This window comes from Hipposideros armiger, unplaced genomic scaffold (genome assembly GCF_001890085.2).
Source record: "Hipposideros armiger isolate ML-2016 unplaced genomic scaffold, ASM189008v1 scaffold_47, whole genome shotgun sequence".
In the NCBI taxonomy this organism is placed as follows: domain Eukaryota; kingdom Metazoa; phylum Chordata; class Mammalia; order Chiroptera; family Hipposideridae; genus Hipposideros; species Hipposideros armiger.
Window position 1 is genome coordinate 4,401,187 of NW_017731397.1, and position 17,529 is coordinate 4,418,715.

Here is a 17,529-nt window from a genome sequence, read left to right on the forward strand (position 1 = left end):
AAACCACTTATCACACCCCTGAACCGTATGGGCTAACATAGGTCAAAAAATATATAAATAAATAAAACTTTATTGCAAGACTCTTCGATAATCCCACTCCAAAGAAATAATCCTAAAGAATTGTTTATTTCCATAGAACAGGCCATAATAATCACCACCACAAGCAATCTGGAAACCTGAACGTCTAACATGTGGAATACGATTAAGCGAATTATCGAGCCAAGAGAATACAAATGGCAGTTATAAAGACTATATAACAATGTGGGAAGATGAAAAGCTGCAAACGTACACTGTGATGATGACTGTGTTAAGAGATGTCTTTTTTAATTAAATTTATTGGGGTGACAATCATTAGTAAAATTACATAGGAGTAGGTTTCAAGGGTACAATTCTGTAATGCATCATCTATATGTGACATTGTGTGCTCACCACCCAGAGTCAGTTCTCCTTCCATCAGCATATATTTGACCCCCTTTACCCTCTTCTACCATCCCCCCTCCCTTCTTACATAAAAGGTGTCTCAAAATATTATTCAACCTTTAAAAAGAAGGAAATTCAAGATGGATGGACCTGGATGGCATTATGCTCAGTGAAATAAGCCAGTCACAAAAGATGAATACTGCATGATTCCAGGTGTATGAGGAACTTAGGGCAGTCAAAATCATAGAAAGGGAAAGTAAAAGGGTGTGGGGTGGGGTCTTGGGGGAGGGGAGAACCGGGAGTAACTTAATGGGGAGAGTTTCAGTTTTACAAGAAGGAAAGAGTTCTAGAGATGAACGGTGGTGGTGATTGTACAACGTGGCTGTACTTAACACTACTGAACTGCAACTTCAAATGGTTAAGATGGTAAATATGTATGTTTATGTGTATTTTACCACAGTAAAAAAATTGGGAACAAAAATGTCTCAAAGTAAGCAAAACATGGGAAGGTGACATGCAAAAAGTAAAATAGCTGTTGTTAGCATGCGTTATCATCAGCATTCACCTAAAATTTTTCTTTCACATTTTGTGGTATTGTTTTTATAACAAAAATAAAGCACTGTGACAGAGAGGGAAAACAAATCAAGGAAAAAAAAATTTTTTTTTAGCTGAGCCATCCTGCCACCTCTTGGCAGCTCAGTGGCAGCTCAGCTCGGGCCGGGAATCGAACCGCTGTTGCTCAGAGCTCACATAAGAGCTCACACTGTGGAGCGAGCTCTTAACCAACTGGGCCACACGGCCGGCCCAAGAAAAATTTTTTGAGATATTTTGGTATTTGGGTTTTTTTGCCTTAAAAAGCACCTAAATCATCATAGGAAAAATCAGAAACTTGTTTAACGTCCTGGCATTTATTTTTCTTTTTATAATTTTCTACTGTTTAATTTAAAAAAAATTTTTTTTTGGTCTGGGAATAACAGATCATTGGGGACCCATTATCTTTTCAGTGCTTAGTGCCTCTAAAAGTCTTAAGCTGATCTTAGGTGCAGTTAACTCAGTTTTAAGGCTGAGAGGATTGTGCAGCTCTGCTGCGAGCCCATCTGTGTGATAACCCGAGCCTCAAGAGCTAATTCCACTTTTGTTAAAATTCCTCTCTGTAGCCCTAGGTAGTGGCCATGGTTTCGCCTTTCAGCTCCAGGGCAAGGGTGTTGCTGTCGTTGTTGTTTTTGCTGTTGCTGCTGTTGTTCTTAGTAAGTGAGCAATTAGGTACTGGAAACAGGTGTGTGCCATGCCCGGAAGTGGACCAAACTATCCAGGAGCCACGTGCTACTTCCCAGTTCAGAAGCTGAAAAGGAGGCCTGGGAAAGGCTCTGAGCCTGGCTCTGTGTGGTGGTGCTGGCGCCTCCCCTGTTCAGTGAGTGACACTTAGCTGGTTCGGCTCTTGGCTAAGAATGATGGAGACTAACGGCTGTGCTTTTCACTGACAAAGCTAGGATAGTGCAGGAAGCTTGATGTTGAATATTTTGGGACTTGACTCTGAGAACCTCCTGTCCTTGCTTGGCCTTGTTGTGTAGTTCCCTAAGCCTAAGAGTGAGAGGAGAACAACTTGGGGGTTCCATTGTGAGTGGAAATGAGTACCGTTGCTTTAATAATAACTAGCATACGTTGAGCAGTGACCTTGTGCTGTTTTCCATTCATCAGCTCATTGAATCTTCACTATAGTCCCTTGAGTCAGTACTTATAGAGTCCCATTTTTCAAAGAGGCAATTGAGATTTCCACAGTCTTAGGACTTGGCCCAAAGCCGCAGTGACTTGACATGGCTTTTTTTTAAAGTTCCAAATCAGCACAAACATGCCATCAATGCAAGTCTGAAATAAGGGAGCTGTCGTTGTAGTTTTTTTCTCAAAATCAACCAAGACGTCCTCTGGAAAGAAATAGTCATATCCCAAGTTTGTGGAATTTTTCTTTTTTCAATTGTCTTTTTCTTGACTAGGAAAAGTCTCCACATATCTGCACAGAAGTGCGCCTATGGGCAATGGAGAAGCTTTCCAGAAAATTTAGGGGCCTGATTTCACTTTTATAAGAGAAATAGAAAATCTACCATTCACCATTAGAAGACCAAAGTAGTTCCAAATAGAATTTAAGGCAACATCACACACATTTTGATAGTTCTAAAAGCAGTCAGATTTGGTAGTTTCTGAGTAAATTTTAGACTCTCAGAAGTTTAGAGTTGGCGGTTTAATCAAATATGAATTTGTCAGCTGTGATATGCGGTTCTTTCACTCAGGAAGTCCGAATGAAGTCTGCCCCAGGCACCGCTGGCTTTCAGTTTGCCTATTGTTTCCTTCGCACTTTCTGGGCATATTTACTGCCCAGGTTCTCTGGTAGGGAGAGAGTTGCTGCCTCAGTGGGTGACTGGTAGGTGAATACCCAGATCTGGGGTGAGGGGAGGGATGGGTAGGAACCGCCAAAAGCAGGGCCTGAGGGGAATGGCCGCCATGCAGCTGAATGACTACAGAACTTCCCCCATCACTCTCCGGATAGCTTCCTGAACTGCAGCCTTCCTAACGGGGCTGCTGTACAAAGCAGGCTGGACCCTAAGAGCTCAAAGGTACCACTGGAAGCCCCCACACCTCCCCCTCTCATGTTTGACCACTACCAGCTCAGTGCCTCTTGCCGCAGTGGGTACGGGGCCCACGTGGACCCCCCACTCAGTAGTGGACACTGAGCCCGGCCTGCCAGGGCCTCTCATGGCACAGTGGGGAGGCACGTGAAATTTGGCCCATGCCCCAGCCACCCCTGATTCAAGTCATTTCCTCTGAAAAGGCCCCTGCATGGGTTCAGTGGTCTGCTGAAGTGCTCTCAGTTGCTTCCTCGGCTGTTTTTGGTCCCTTGGTAAGTGGAGAGGCCTGCGAAGGATCAGACTGCTGATGCCTCTGACCTCCCGTCGTCAGGCTGTCCTCATAGCACATCACCCCAGCGCCACACCCAGGGCGTGGGGTGCCTCTGGGACTCAGCATGGGATTCAATAGCATGCTTACCAGGTTGAGTCCCTTTTAAAAACTCCCAGATTCAGGCAACTAGAAATAGTGTTTTCAGTATTTTATTAACAAATGAATTGGTAAAAAAAAAAACAAGTTATCTGGTACTGTCACCATCCCCAACCCCATCTAGCATCCACCACGTGCCCGCCATGGTGGTAGGTGTCTAACACGCTCTCTTAGCCAGTTCTCAGTGGCTCCCTGAGTCTTGGCTCCAACTTAGTTGCCCTCGGAACTACTCAGGGGAAGGAAGAGACTTCCCTTTCTCGGGGTGGAGGTTTGGGGAGTGTGTGGGGGTGTGTGGGGAGAGAGAGAGTGAGTGAGAGAGCGAGCTTCGGTGTGGATGCCAGGGCCACAAAGGTGAGCCAGGCCTTATTCCTTCTGGAGGGCGGGCAGGGACGCTTCTTCCTGGGCAGACCAGCTTTGCCATAGTGTTAGCCTTCCGGAAGAGGTCAAGCCTTGAGAGGAAACTCAGCATTACGAAGACATCGTTCTTTCTCTTAAACCGGCTACGAGGGCATCCAGTGACCTTTGTCGGCAGACAGTGAGACCTCAGGACTAAAACAAAAGCCTGTGACGACTCCTTCTTTTGGCATCGACTTTCTAGAAAACCCTGGGTGAGTCAAATCCCCACACTGCACACATCTCAGTATCTACAGCTGGGCAGTGAGAACGTTATCAGCACATGGAGAAGCACTGAGGAAGAAGAGAGTATTCCAGATAAAACACTTCTTGTTTACTGAGTACCTTTTCTCCAAGAAACTCGGCACCAACTTGGCACCACGTCCTCAACTGTCCGGTGAAGACACAGTGACCGCCTCACTCCCCCGGTTCCTCGGGCAGGCGTTCAGAGGAGCTCAAAGTCTTATTCCTCTCATTTCAGGTTAATTAACAATAACCATGGATATACATGAATGCCTCTTCATAGTATATTTACAGCCACAGAAATGACTCAACAGAGCACACTCTTCACTGCAAAATGGTAACAGCCATGCAGGGAGTTTGCCAATCAGAGCGTCCGCGTGGAGAGCGATGTGCCTCATGAAGGCCATGGGTACCTGGCCGTCCCATCTCAGCCCTTTCGGAAATCTAAGGTGAGGAGACTGCACAGAGTGGCGTCTGCTGCCAGAGCGCCTCCCAGAGCCAAGGCCCATGAGAAGGAAAGCCTCGTCTCAGAAGCAGATAATCCGCTTCTCATCTTCAAAGGCTTTGGCCTCCTCTGGCTTTATCAAGTTTCCATTTACGCTGTTGGAGAGAAACAACACAAGTGAAATGTTAGGGACTGCTGTACGTTCCTTCCCCGCGTGTGCTCCTAACACAGCCTTGTGCTGCACGTGACCCTGAAATTCAGGAACACGCTCTAGCCAAGTACTTCTTTGGTATTAATATGAATCCTTTCCAGCTACCATTGCTCTGATCTGGGCCTCACTACGGTCACCAGTAATGGAGTGGGGAAAAGGCTACCAAGAGAGTCAGCAGGAAAACAACGTAGTTCTAGGGAAGAGATCACAGGCCATGGGGGTGGCTGGAGATTCACGCAGACTAAAGTCCTGGTAGCTCTCAGATGCCTTCCGGGCTGAGGTGTGAGCTCAGCTCCGCAGGCCCACATGCTACCATGTCCTCCATCAGTCTTGTTGGAGCCGGGTTCTCTTCTCTGGGACAGTTTTTCAAACCCTCCCCCCCCATTTTTTTTTTTTTACCACGACCCCAAATAAGAATTGCATGTTACACTGATAACCAGCATCTATGCACACACACACCCACATCTGAAACAAGATTATGAAATAAGGCTTCGCGCTGTGCACAGTGTATTCTGGGTATCCTCAATTTCATTTTTAAAATAATGCTGGTTGCAACCCACCAAACTGATTGAATGACCCAGTCACAATTTCCAGAGCGAAGTTTATAAAACTCTGTTGCAGGAGCCAAGGTCAGGGAGCTGTACCTTGCTTTTTTATTATTATTATTATTATTATTATTATTATTATTATTATTATCATTGGCTGTGAAATTCTTCTCCTCATCATAAAGAAAGTAGCTAAGAATAACTGAGCTCAGGGTGTGTATTCACAGTGAGGCCGCTCCCTGGACCTCAGGGAAGCCACGGGGAGTATGAACTCCTGTGGTCTGCGTCCTCGAGAGGAGTCCAGCTCTGCCCCCGCTGGGTCCTTATGCCCTGCAGGGCTGTCTCAGGCCCGCGGTGGAGAACAAATCCCAGAGCACTCAGGAGTCTGTGTCCAGGGCCCTGTCTGTCAGCTGGCTGCCTCTCCCCTAGCACCTGACACAGAGCTGTTGTTACTAATGGGAACCCTGCCCCCGCCCTCACCCCTGTCGCATATTCTATTAATACAAGCCTAGTGCCACCTGGGAGTGCATGTGTCTTGTGAGAGGCAGTGCAGTGGAATAGGGCTCCCTGTTACAGTAAAGCAAGCGACACGCTTTCCTTCCACTGGCATGAGCAAGTCCTCAAAGCAGAAACAACAGGAAGTTGTGAAATGGACCCGTCAGCTCAAATCCAGCCTGGAAGTGTGTCAGGAAGCCCAGAAAAGGGGAAGGACGTGCTCCAAGCTCCTCCAGGCCAGCACATCCTTCTCTCCGTCTCGTGAGTCCCAGAGCAAGTCACTGTCAGTGGGAATCCCTTCCCACAGGCTGCTTGTCCCTGTGTGACCCCAGGACGGTTGACAGGACAACGTGGCTGCGGAGGAGAGCGCTGACTATGGAGTCAGGCAGTCTGGGCAAATGCCAGCCTCTCCTGTTAGGTGTGACCTTGGTCTGGGCCTGTTTCTACCTCTGTGAAACGGACATAACACCACCTACTTTACAGGATTGTTGGAAAGATGAGGAATAAATGGAACTTACATTGTACCTGGCACATAATCAATGGTGCTGAGTAAATAAGCACTGCTCCTATCACAAGTGGTGGAAGGGTCTTACCAAATCTCCATTATGCCGGTGTTCTTCCGTAGTGCGCCTGCCAGCTGGGCAATCCCCTTGGCTGTGATCTGGTTCTGGATAAGCCTGGAGGAACAACACGTCTTTTGCATCAAATACATAACACTACTGGGTTAAATCTGCCCCCTTCATTAGGTAGTTGTAAGGGGATGGTGAGATAAGAGACAGGATCAGGGGAAGAGCTGAGTCCACAGGACTTTTAATCTGGCTAAAACAGTCTAGATCCAATCCACCAGAATAAAGGATATCCTTTAAAATGTTTAAATTTTCTATATATTTTTATAGTAAGCGTAATATATCTGTGTATTTATACAGAGCTCGTTTCATATGAGTGTGTGCTTGACATTTTTCATTGCAAGGGAGCTCATTCAAAAATGTTTGGACGGGCCGGCCGAGTGGCTCAGTTGGTTAAGAGCTCGCTCAAGAGTTTGAGCTCGGAGCAACAGCGGTTCGAGTCCAGCCCGAGCTGAGCAGCTGCTGAGCTGCCAACAGGTAACAGGATGGCTCAGCAAAAAAAAAAAAAAAATGTTTGGAGACCACCAGTCTGCACAACAAATTCTAAGAACATCATCCGGGGAACAGGCAGGCTGAGGTCTCCTTCCAGGTGGCGAGAGAAAGGCAAGGTTTAAGGTTAAGTAGCTACCAAGTGGCCACTGTCTTCTTTGCGGGAAACAAAGTCTTCTAAGATGGGATGGTGTCCTCTCCAACATCTGAGAGGCAGGGAGGAGAAATAGCCCCCTGTGCCACTCATGTATCCCAGTGGAAAAACGTTGCTAATGGGGCCTCTGAGAGCAACCCGTTTATGTTGGGTAATTGGATCATATGATCCAAATGAAACAGAGGTCTCAGACACAGCTGGGAAGCCCAGGCAGTTCCTGAAATGCTTCCCTGGGAGCTATGCTTCCAACCCAGGAAATAAATGCAGCACAAGGCAGCAATGTGTCCATGCTCCATCACAGATCCATCCCTCACTCCTAGCTATTTGTAGAATAAGGCTACTGCCGAACTTGACCCTTGGAAATTCTGGGAATTGACCCAAGAAGGCAGCGCTACCAGGAAGGTGAGGATCTATGCTGTTGTGATCGGTGAGGTTATAGAAATTCAGCATGAAGGGGCCAACCCTTTAAAGAGAAAGGAGAGCCCAGTGGTTCAAAGCTCCCCTCATATGTACATATCCACTCTCCATTTGTCAGCTACATGTCCTTGAAGTGGTAAACTTAAGCTATCTGTGCCTCAGTTGCCTGATCTCTAAAATGGGAATAACTATAAGAGAACCCTCTACCCTGGGTGGAAGGATATGTATGAGACAGTTATCGTCTGTGTCATGGTGCCCAGTGGAAGGGAGCTCTTGGCACCATTACTGCCCAAGCACACAGGACAATGCTCCCAGCCACATCTCCTACCTGCTGGGACCCCTGGGCTCAGTGGCAGAGGTGGTGACCTTCTGATAAGCTAGACCACAGTGTAACTTGACATTTTTGCAAAAGGAGCAAAAATAGAACTTGTAAGTGGGCATCGAGTTCTGCATTCAGTTAAACTCCGCATTTTCTGATCACCTCCTTCCTAGCTGCTACCACTGGCCTAGCTGGGGGCAGGGTGAGCTGCCTCCAGCCAAGGCTTGGCAAGAGGCCGGGTCAGAGGAAAGCTAAAAAGCCAGCAGTGTTCAGGCACATATGCCCGCTGGGGCCACATCCACTAGGACCAGTGTGATCCATGCCTGCACAAAGCAGCCAAGATTCACTCTAGTCCTGGCCTAGCACTGTTCTCCCTGGAGGGGCTGGCCTGGCACCTGAGAAAGGGCATGCAAAAATACAGTAATACCTTGGTTTGCAAGCATAATTCGTTCTGGAAACAAACTACTCGTATTGCAAGACATCGCTTGTTTACCACATTATAATGTATATAGAGATGTTTGTCTTGTGGAACACTCGCAAACCAAGTTACTCGCAATCCAAGGTTTTACTGTATATACATACAGGCCAGAAAGAAAAGAAAAAACAAAAAAAGATGTCAAAGTAGCACAGTCTGGCTTTTTTCAGAAATTGGTAGGGTGATCTAAAATTCATATGGAAATGCAAGGGACCCAGAAGAGCCAATCTTGAGAACAAAGAACAAAATTGGAAACTCATACTTCCTGATTTCAAAACTTACTACAAAGTTATAATAATCAGGACAGTATGTTGCTGGCATAAGAATAAACATATGGCTAGATGGACTAGAATAGAAAGTCCAAAAATAAATCAATAAACCCATACATTTATGGTCATTTGATTTTTAGCAAAAGTGTCAGGGCCATTCAAAAGGGAGAGTCTTTTCAACAAATTGTGCTGGGACAGCTGATATCCACATGCAAAAAGAATGAAGTTGCAGCCTTACACCTCATACCATACACAAGAATTAACTCCAAATGGATCAAAGACCTACATGAAGAGCAAAGCTATAACACAGAAGAAAACGTAGGTGTAAATCTTGTGAGCTTGGATCAGGCAGTGATTTCTTAGTAAAATACCTAAAGCCCAAACAACCAAAGAAAAAATAGATACATGGACTTCATCAAAATTAAAATCTTTTGTGCTTCAAAGGTCACTATCAAGAAAGTGAGAAAACCCACAGAGAGAAAATATTTGCAAATTGTAAATCTAATAAATGTCTGCTACCCACAATATAAAAAAACTCTGACAACTCAGCAATACAACGACCCAATTTAAAATAACCCAATTTATAAATGGGCAATGATGTGGAGACATTTCTCCAAAGAAGATACACAGATGGCCAACAGGCACATGAATAGATGCCAAACATTATTAGTCACCAGGGAAATGCCAATCAAAACACCCACTAGGATGGCAAGACTCAGAAAGATGGACAATAACAAGAGATGGTGAGGATGCAGGCAAACGGGGACCCTCACACATTACTGGTGGGAATGTAAAGTGATGCAACCACTTTGGAAAACCCTCTGGCAGTTCCTCAAAAAGTTAACAGAGAGTAACCGTATGAGCCAGCAATTCTGTTCCTAAGTATACACCCAAGAGAAATGAAAACATGTTTCCACGCAAGCATGTCCATGAAAGTTCACAGTAACATTATGCATGATAGTCAAAAAGTAGAAACAACCCAAATGCCACCAACTTATGCATGGATATACAAAATGTGGGCTAACCATACAATGGAATATCACTTGTCCATAAAAAGCAATGAAGTATTGATACATGCTATAAAGTAGATGAACCTTGAAGACTTAACGCTAGTGAAAGAACACAGAGAGAAAAGGTCACATACTGTATGATTCCATGTCTATGAAATGCCCAGGATAGGCACATCCATAGAGACTGAACGTAGTCAGTGGTTGTCAGGGACTGGGGAGGAGCAGGGTGGGACTGCTTACTGCTTACAGGTTCAGGGGGTAGGGCAAGGGAGTAGGTAAATTAGATAGTAGCGATGATTGCACAACTTTGTGAATATACTAGAAACCTCTGAATTGCACGATTTTAAAGGGTGGCTTGTATGGCATGTGTGTTTAATCTCAATCTTTTATAACCATAGCACCGTCTGAAATTGTAAGGTTCTCTGAGTTACCATAAATGTTTCAACGTCTGGTTGACTTCCAACATCTCTGCCATGCTCTCTGCCACTTCATCGTTGAGCTCGTTTTTGGTGAGCCTAGAAAAGAAGGGATGTGTTTACTCGGGTGAGCCCTACCTGGCACACATTTTTAATGAATTCATAGAAGTGGGATTCCAGCCCAGGTATCTCCAGGTTACGTTAATGATTACTTGGTGAAAATCCAGTAAACAGCCGGCCTCCAGGGCCAGCGTCCAAGCTCCATAGATGATAAATGGTGATTCATTTCTAGGGCAAACCCTTTACCCGAGCTCCTACTTCAGAAGGGCCCATACCTCCTCCCCATCCTTGCTGAGCCCTCAGATCTCACAGGAGATGGGGCCCCCACAAAATGCTCTTCCATTTTGTAAGGAAAGGATATACACATATAGTTGCATATATGTACATTTGAATGCTAGAAAGCTAGATGTACTCTCAAAGACTAGAAGAAAAAGGTTATATTTGGAAAACACGAAGGGGGAGGTACTTTCAATTACTAGTTTTCAGACCTCAGTGTTACATTTTTTCCCAAAAAGCATATATTACTTTTCAAAATATTTTAAAATATTTTTTTGAGGGAAGAAGAGTTAAGAATGCATTTACTGGTCAGGCAGGCCTAGCGTCAGAATGCTCCTAAAAATGACATTTTCATGAACTTAACCAATATCTCATGAGCACTGAGCTGTGAGGAGAGGGTGCAGAGACACACAGCACCATTTCCTCACCTGTAAGGAACTTATGATGCAGGCAAGTAAATCCAATACAAATAAATAAAATAGAGTAAATGACCCAAAGAAAAAGGAACACAAAAAAAGAACATGTCAGAAGGTAACACACACTTAATGAGCGCCCCTGGAGTGCAGAGAGAGAATGAGGTCAGTGGGCTCCCTGTGACAGGTGACAGGTGAAGGCCCATCCTGATGTGGCTGCCAGTTTTGAGGCATAGCTGAGGGTGTTCTGAGGCCACTCCAGACAGAATGACCAGCTTTCTGCTTTTCTTGAGGCTCAGGGCGGCAGAGAAGGCGTCAAACTCACGCCCCGGGGCCCACTGCCCCCTTCTGTACTTGTTTGTGCTTCCAGGAATGGCTGTTTTCTTGTCTAGCAGAAAATGACCAACCTAACATTGAGAAAAGGCCTAGAGCCTTTTTAATGGAGAAGCAGCTTTTCAATTAAAATCCCAAGCTGTACGCAGTCTTTGGAATACTCCCCGAGACCCGGCCTTTCAAAATGACTCCGGTTATTACCAGAATATTTTCAGAGACGCGTTCCACCGCAGCGCCTGCGCGAGGCTCTTTCCTCCTTCTGTGGAGATGCCGTTGAACGCAAGACTAGGAAGCAGAACACGAGGGGTGGATTATTAGAGACCCATCTACATTTGCCTTTGGCTTCAGCAGCCAAAGCAGCCGGGAGACTCCACCTGGAAGGTGGCCCTGCCTGAGCTGATGTGAGGCAGGAGGTAGAAATGCTTGGCCTCGCCAGAGCCGACTAGGCTTTGCTGCTCTAGCATCCATGCTCAGAGCATGAGGTCAGGTGCAAGGCTGGTGAAGGAGGGGCCAGACAGGAAACAGAACACTGGCGAGGCCAGGCCACAGTGCAGCCTGGAGGCTCAAGAGGCCTGCTGAGCTCTGCTGACATTTTCCAGGTGCCTGCCAATGAGAGTAGGGGTTTCCTCTGCTCTCAGAAAGAAGGAACTCTGCTATTGCCCCACCATCTCAGACCCTCTTTCACCAGCAGGAAGAACACAATAGGGGGACCCCCAAGGCTCAGAGGTTTGGCCAGAGACCCAGGACGGCCAGGAAGAGCATGTCCGTGGACAGAGATGAAGGGTCCCCTCTGTCCAGGCGCCATCCTGAGAATGAGGAAAGGGTAGTATCCCTTCCAGTTTTATCTGGATTTCAGAATTCCTCCCCACCCCCAAGGGGCATGGGGAGATGGCCGAGGGGCTGGCAGTGTCCTATGTCTTGACCTGGGTGGTGGTTACATTGGTGTGTGCCTATATCAAATCACCGAGCTGAACACTTAAGAGTAATGCTTTACTGAATGCCTCTTATATGTCAATAAAAACATTTAAGAAAGAAAAAAAATCACACACACCTAAATACCACCCCCATCCAGAAAGCCAACCATCCTCTGGCCCCGAGGTTCACGGAGTGACCACGGGTTGACCCCTGGAGACAGTGAGTGTCAGGCGGCCAGTTACCTCAGGTTGGTCAAGCTGGGATGGTTCCTCAGAGCCTCTGCGAAGGCCTTGGCTCCTTCGTCACCGATGGTATTGCCCCACATCCTGAGGGCAGAGGCAAGACAGTGAAAGTTAGTTCACACTAGTCCTTATTTCACAGCTGGACTGTACACTCCAGGCAGATGGTTTTGCTCCCTGGAGCTGTGGCCTGGAGACAGATTCCTACGCCAGCCCCCTAGGGAGCTGTCCTGGATTCCAAATTCAAAGGGAAACGTAAGGATACAGGGCAGTAGACGCCTTGGGAACAGAAGTCCATCAGCAAGTTGCACAGTTACAGCCGAAGTCTCACCCCTGAGCTTTCAGAGAGTAGTCTGGCAGTCAGACAGCCTAAACTCATGACTGTTCCAGAAATGCTACCTGCAGAGTATACAGGTTCGCAGCAGCCTCAAAGGAAGGCCTGCGGAGGTGCTGGACTGCCAGCATCCCTTCGACTCTGTGCAAGGGACAGACATTACTGAAGACACAGTCAGTCTTCCATGGAGCCAAGGTCAGGAAGCACATTCAGAGGCCTTCACAGCCTGATCCCTTCATGTAAAGAGGACGTCAGCACATCGTGCTGTGTGGATTATTGCGGTTTGGGTGGGGAGCTGCAATGACGAAGCCATACTCTCACCCCTAGAGCAGCTCACCTGAGATCTGGCTAAAACGAGGGCGTGCAGAGCCAGACTTCGCATCCTGGCTTTGCACACACTTGGGCGAATGATGTGGTCTCTTGGATCTTAGTCCCCTTGTCTAAAAAGGGGGGATACTAAGAGCATTTTCTCTCAGAGTTATGAGGATTAAGTGAGCAAAGCACTTAGAAGAGCCACTGGCCTATCGGATAAGCACCAGCTCGTCCTAACAGGCTGAGGGACACCGTCTACACAAAGCAAAGCGAGCCTGCCCGGCTCACGCACAGCAGAGCCCAGGCTGCCTCAGCAAAACACTCTCCCCAAGCCGGCGATCTGCCTCCATGCCTCCCCGCATGGCTCACTGATACCCCAGAATGAGAGTTTTCAGTGTTCTGCTTAAAAAGTGGGTGCGCTATTCAATTGCATGGTATCAAATTTTTAATTAAGTGAAAAAGATAGAATAAAATTCTGTACCTATAGTTTGACCTCTCCTATGTTAAAAAAAAAAATAGGATACAGAGAGTATATGTGTGTGTGAGCGACAGCAAGAAAGCTTAACCCACCTCAAATGTTGACAACAATTATTTCTGAGAAAATGATTTTTATTATACTTTTCATAATTTCCACAGTTTCCAAATAAAATTATCCATGTTTCTTTTATAATAGTAAAAAAATATGACAATATAAAAAGCTTTAAAAACCTGCGAAGTCAAAACTGCAATAAGATACCACCTCACACCCTTTAGGATGGTTACAATAAAAAACAAAACAGACAAACACAACAAACAAAAACAGAAAATAACAAGTGTTGGCAAGAATGTGGAGAATTTGGAACTCTTGTGCACTGTTTGTTGGTGGGATTGTGAGACGGCATGGCCACTGTGAAAAACAGTATGGTGTTTCCTCAAAAAATTAAACACAGAATTACCATGTGATCCAGCAATTCTACTTCTGGGTACAGAGCCAAAAGAACTGAAAGCAGGGTCTTGAAGAGATCTTTGTGCGCCATGTTCATAGTAGCATTATTCACAATAGACAAAAGGCAGAAGCAACGCAAATGTCCATCCACAGATGAACGGATAAAGCCAATGTGGTTACACATACAATGGGTTATTGTTCGGACACAAAAAGAAGGCAATTCTGACATATGTTGTAACATGGATGAACCTTGAGGACATTAGGCTAAGTGAAATCAGCCGGTCACAAAGAGACAAATAGTGTATGATTCCACTTGTGTGACGTACTTAGAGCAGTCAAGTTCATAGAAAGCAGAATGGTGGTTGTCAGGGGCTGGGGGAGGCAGGAGGGAGTGGGAAGTTGGTGTTTAACGGGTACAGAGTTTCTTTTCTGCAAGATGCAAAGAATTCTGGAGATGGACAGCAGAGATGGTCGTACAAACTATCTACGAATGTACTTAATGCCACTGAACTGTGCCCTTAAAAATGATTAAAATGGTAACTTTTATGTGATGTGTTATTATACCACAACAAAAAATTGAATTGAAAAAAATCTCCAGAGAACATATAATATTCTTAAAGTGAAGGACACCTGCCTGTGGAAACTTACCACACAGGACTAGACCAGCTCCCTCCACTCGCTGGCAGTGATAATACTGACTTTTGCGTGAATTAAATAAAAGTCCATGCAATTGAATTTGCAGTCAATCCTGGGATTCCCCACAGCGTTTCCCATGCAAAAGCCAGTGGGGCCCACTAGGGCCTCCGTGAGGGAAGCTCTCTGGGTCTCTCCCCACAGCTTGCCCAGGGGTCCTGTTGGTGTCTTTATGGACCAGGAGACCAGAAGGTGCTCAGGGACACAGAACAGGTTGTATTATACACACGTATGCGCTTCTCTCTACTCACCCAACTTCAATGATTGATTTGCTGTTCTTCACAGCCAGGGCAAGACACTTTCCTCCTTCGCTCGTTATTTTGTTTTTTCCCAGTCTGCAGAAGGAGTCGTGCACACATCAGTCTCCGGCTGTGAGGGGACTCAGCCAGTCCCATCCCCAGCACAAAGCTCTCTGGCCCCTCAGGAGAAGTGGCCTTTCTCCTGGGACCCACAGCCGCTACTCCCTCAGCTCCCACTCAGGGAAGGACCTGAAGCATGACGAAAGCAAGTAAGGATTCCTCCCCAGGAGATGGTCACAGTCTCTGCAGAAACCTAGGGACACAAGCTTTCCCGGGGCCTCTTTAAATGACCTCCGGAGCCTCACTCATCTCCATCAGCAGACGAGGGAGGTGCCTGCTTCAACTGCAAATAGTCAAGATGTGTGTTCACGTCACCAGGTCAGCACCAGGGATCTCTCCAAGCCTGCTGCACTGTCACCCTTGGCAGGGTATTTCTATGACTGGGCCAAGGATCAAGCTCTTGCTTGCAACTCGGTTGGTGCTCTGGTCTGAATGTTTGAGTCCTCTCCCAAATCCGTATTCCATGTACCTAACCCCTAGGGTGATGGCGTTAGGAGGTGGGGCCTTTGAGAGGTGATCAGGTCATGAGGGCCCTCAGGAATGGGACTAGTGACTTTATTTATAAAAGAGACCCCAGAGAGCTCTGTTGCCCCCTTTCCCATCATGTGAGGACACAGCAAGGCCCCATGTAGAAAACAGAATCAGGGCCCTCACCAGACACCTAACCTGCCAACACTTTAATCTTGGACTTCCCAGCCTGTGAGAAATAAATTTCTGGTGTTTGTAAGCACCCCAGCTTATAGTATTTTGTTATAGAAGCCTGAATGGACTAATACAATGAGGAGCTTCCTTGGGGGGGAAACCCTTCAGAAAGGGTGATGGCGGTGGCCTTCCTTCCTGGCGGAAGTTAATGAAATAAAAATGCCGGGCTTTCTCCCTCCCATGGTAGGTGGCCCTTCCAAAGTCCCAGCCTCATCCACAGGTCAGAAATCCCGCCTGTGGCCACTCAGATCTCCTAATTTGACCAAGAAGACCCTGGGGCAGGCAGACAGCAACTTTAGGGTGCGAGCTCTTCACAGTGACTTAATTCTTTGTTTGAATAATGAAGGGTGACCAAGAGAAGCTACTGAAGAACCAGCCACGCCCACCCCACTTACTTCAGGTGTGTGAGGCTTTTGCATTCATCCAGGATTCTGGCGATGTACCTGGCTCCCACGTCAGTGATCTGGTTGTTGTATAAGCTTCAAGAGAGAGCACAGCCATAAGATTCTTTGATGCCCGAGATCATCTTAGTGGCCCCCCTTTTAGAAAATGAGGATGTGCTGTCTGATTTCCGAAGTCTGGGTTGAAAGGAGAAAGGCAAGGCACGTGGAGACCGGAATTTGGGGCTCTGGGGCCTCCCAGGCTGGATTCAAAGCTCTATGACCTGGGACAAGTTACTTAGCCTCTCTGTGCCTCGGTTTCTCCACCTGGGATACAGGGTTCGGAATGATAGCTCCCTTACAGGGTTGTCATGAGAATTATATGAGATCATTCCAAGCCCTCACATGTAAGTGCTCAATAAATGGCAGGTGATGGGTAATTTTAGGTTAAGATAACGATCAACATTTTGATGAGGAACAGTTTCTGAGTCCTGGCACCTCCTCAGTGTCTACCTATCAGTCACTTCACGGCTTGATACCAACTCAGCAATATGCAGAAAGAAGTTGAAAGTGGTAACTAGACAGGATCAAAGGGTTCCACAGTCACACGGAACTCCCAAGTTGAAAGGCAGCCTGGGATTATGGGCTTGAGTGGCCTCCTTTCTTAGCAGAGGGAACTGAAGCCCAGGGAAGCTGACTCCAGAGTCAGCAGTGGCTGTGGAGCTGGCTAGACGGACCCACACTCTCTTATCTCAAATTCCAAAATTCAAGGCTCCAAAAACCCAAAGGTTTTCATAACTATTTTGGCAACTGATAGGGAGCTATTCATGGTCTTTATCCCAACTGGTTTGAATATTCATACGTTTTGCTGCAGGAATATTAAGTATTTGAACATGGGGTATTGCCCTAGACCTCACTGGTGATGTCACTACTATGCAGCACGTACACTGAATTCTAATCCGTGCCTTGCCCCAGGGGTTCTGGATGAGGGGTCATGGACCAATAGAAGTGAAATCTAATACATAAACAGTAATGTTTATAAAACCTATCCCCAGATATTCTCATTGCATCCCCCAGTCACCACTCTTTCAGCCGCTTGCCTATATGAGGCTCCCAGTTATTCAAGTGAGGAGGCTGAGGCCCAGCGTGACCTCCTGACTTGCCCAAAGAGTCGGCTGCTGGCTACGCCAAGAGCAGAACCCAGCACTCCTAGTTCCCAGTCCAGTGCTCTTCCTGGTGCTCCTGGCCATCAGTGCCAACCAACTGGTGACCCACGTAAATGGCAATTTCCTACTGCCCTATATTATTGCCAAGTAGCTGGCCCAGTGTTCTTGAGAAATACATACCCTAAATACGTCAAAATTTTGTACTTGGTCAGCTCTTCATATAGCACCTTGACCCCACAGTCGGTGATCTGGTTTACACTGAGTCTGAAACAAAACAGCGGAGAAAGTTACAAATCAGAGCAGCCCCTCACTGTGAGGGAGAGCATTCATTCCATAAGAATCCAGGAGCCTAGAAGTCCTGGAGTTCTCCCAGCTATAAACGCCCCCAGAGAGAATGGCCGTAGCTGTCAGCCAGACAGCCCCTGAAGAGCCTGGTTGTCGTTGGGC

At 46.6% G+C, this 17,529-nt stretch overlaps 1 protein-coding gene across 5 annotated transcripts in view; it reads right to left on the reverse strand.

Annotated features, from left to right (window-relative positions):
- Positions 1-1,220: 1,220 nt before the first annotated feature.
- The window catches only part of NOD1 (nucleotide binding oligomerization domain containing 1), a 41,557-nt gene continuing 25,248 nt past the window's right edge, over positions 1,221-17,529 (reverse strand). For 4 of the 5 annotated variants that reach the window (XM_019639957.1, XM_019639960.1, XM_019639958.1 and 1 more), the window contains 8 exons: positions 17,263-17,346; positions 15,932-16,015; positions 14,727-14,810; positions 12,215-12,298; positions 11,259-11,342; positions 9,991-10,074; positions 6,394-6,477; positions 1,221-4,704 (listed from right to left, as the gene is read on the reverse strand). In XM_019639957.1, coding sequence (XP_019495502.1) covers positions 4,632-4,704; positions 6,394-6,477; positions 9,991-10,074; positions 11,259-11,342; positions 12,215-12,298; positions 14,727-14,810; positions 15,932-16,015; positions 17,263-17,346 — 661 coding nt within the window. In that variant the 3' untranslated portion in view covers positions 1,221-4,631. The other variant, XM_019639962.1, reaches the window with a different exon arrangement.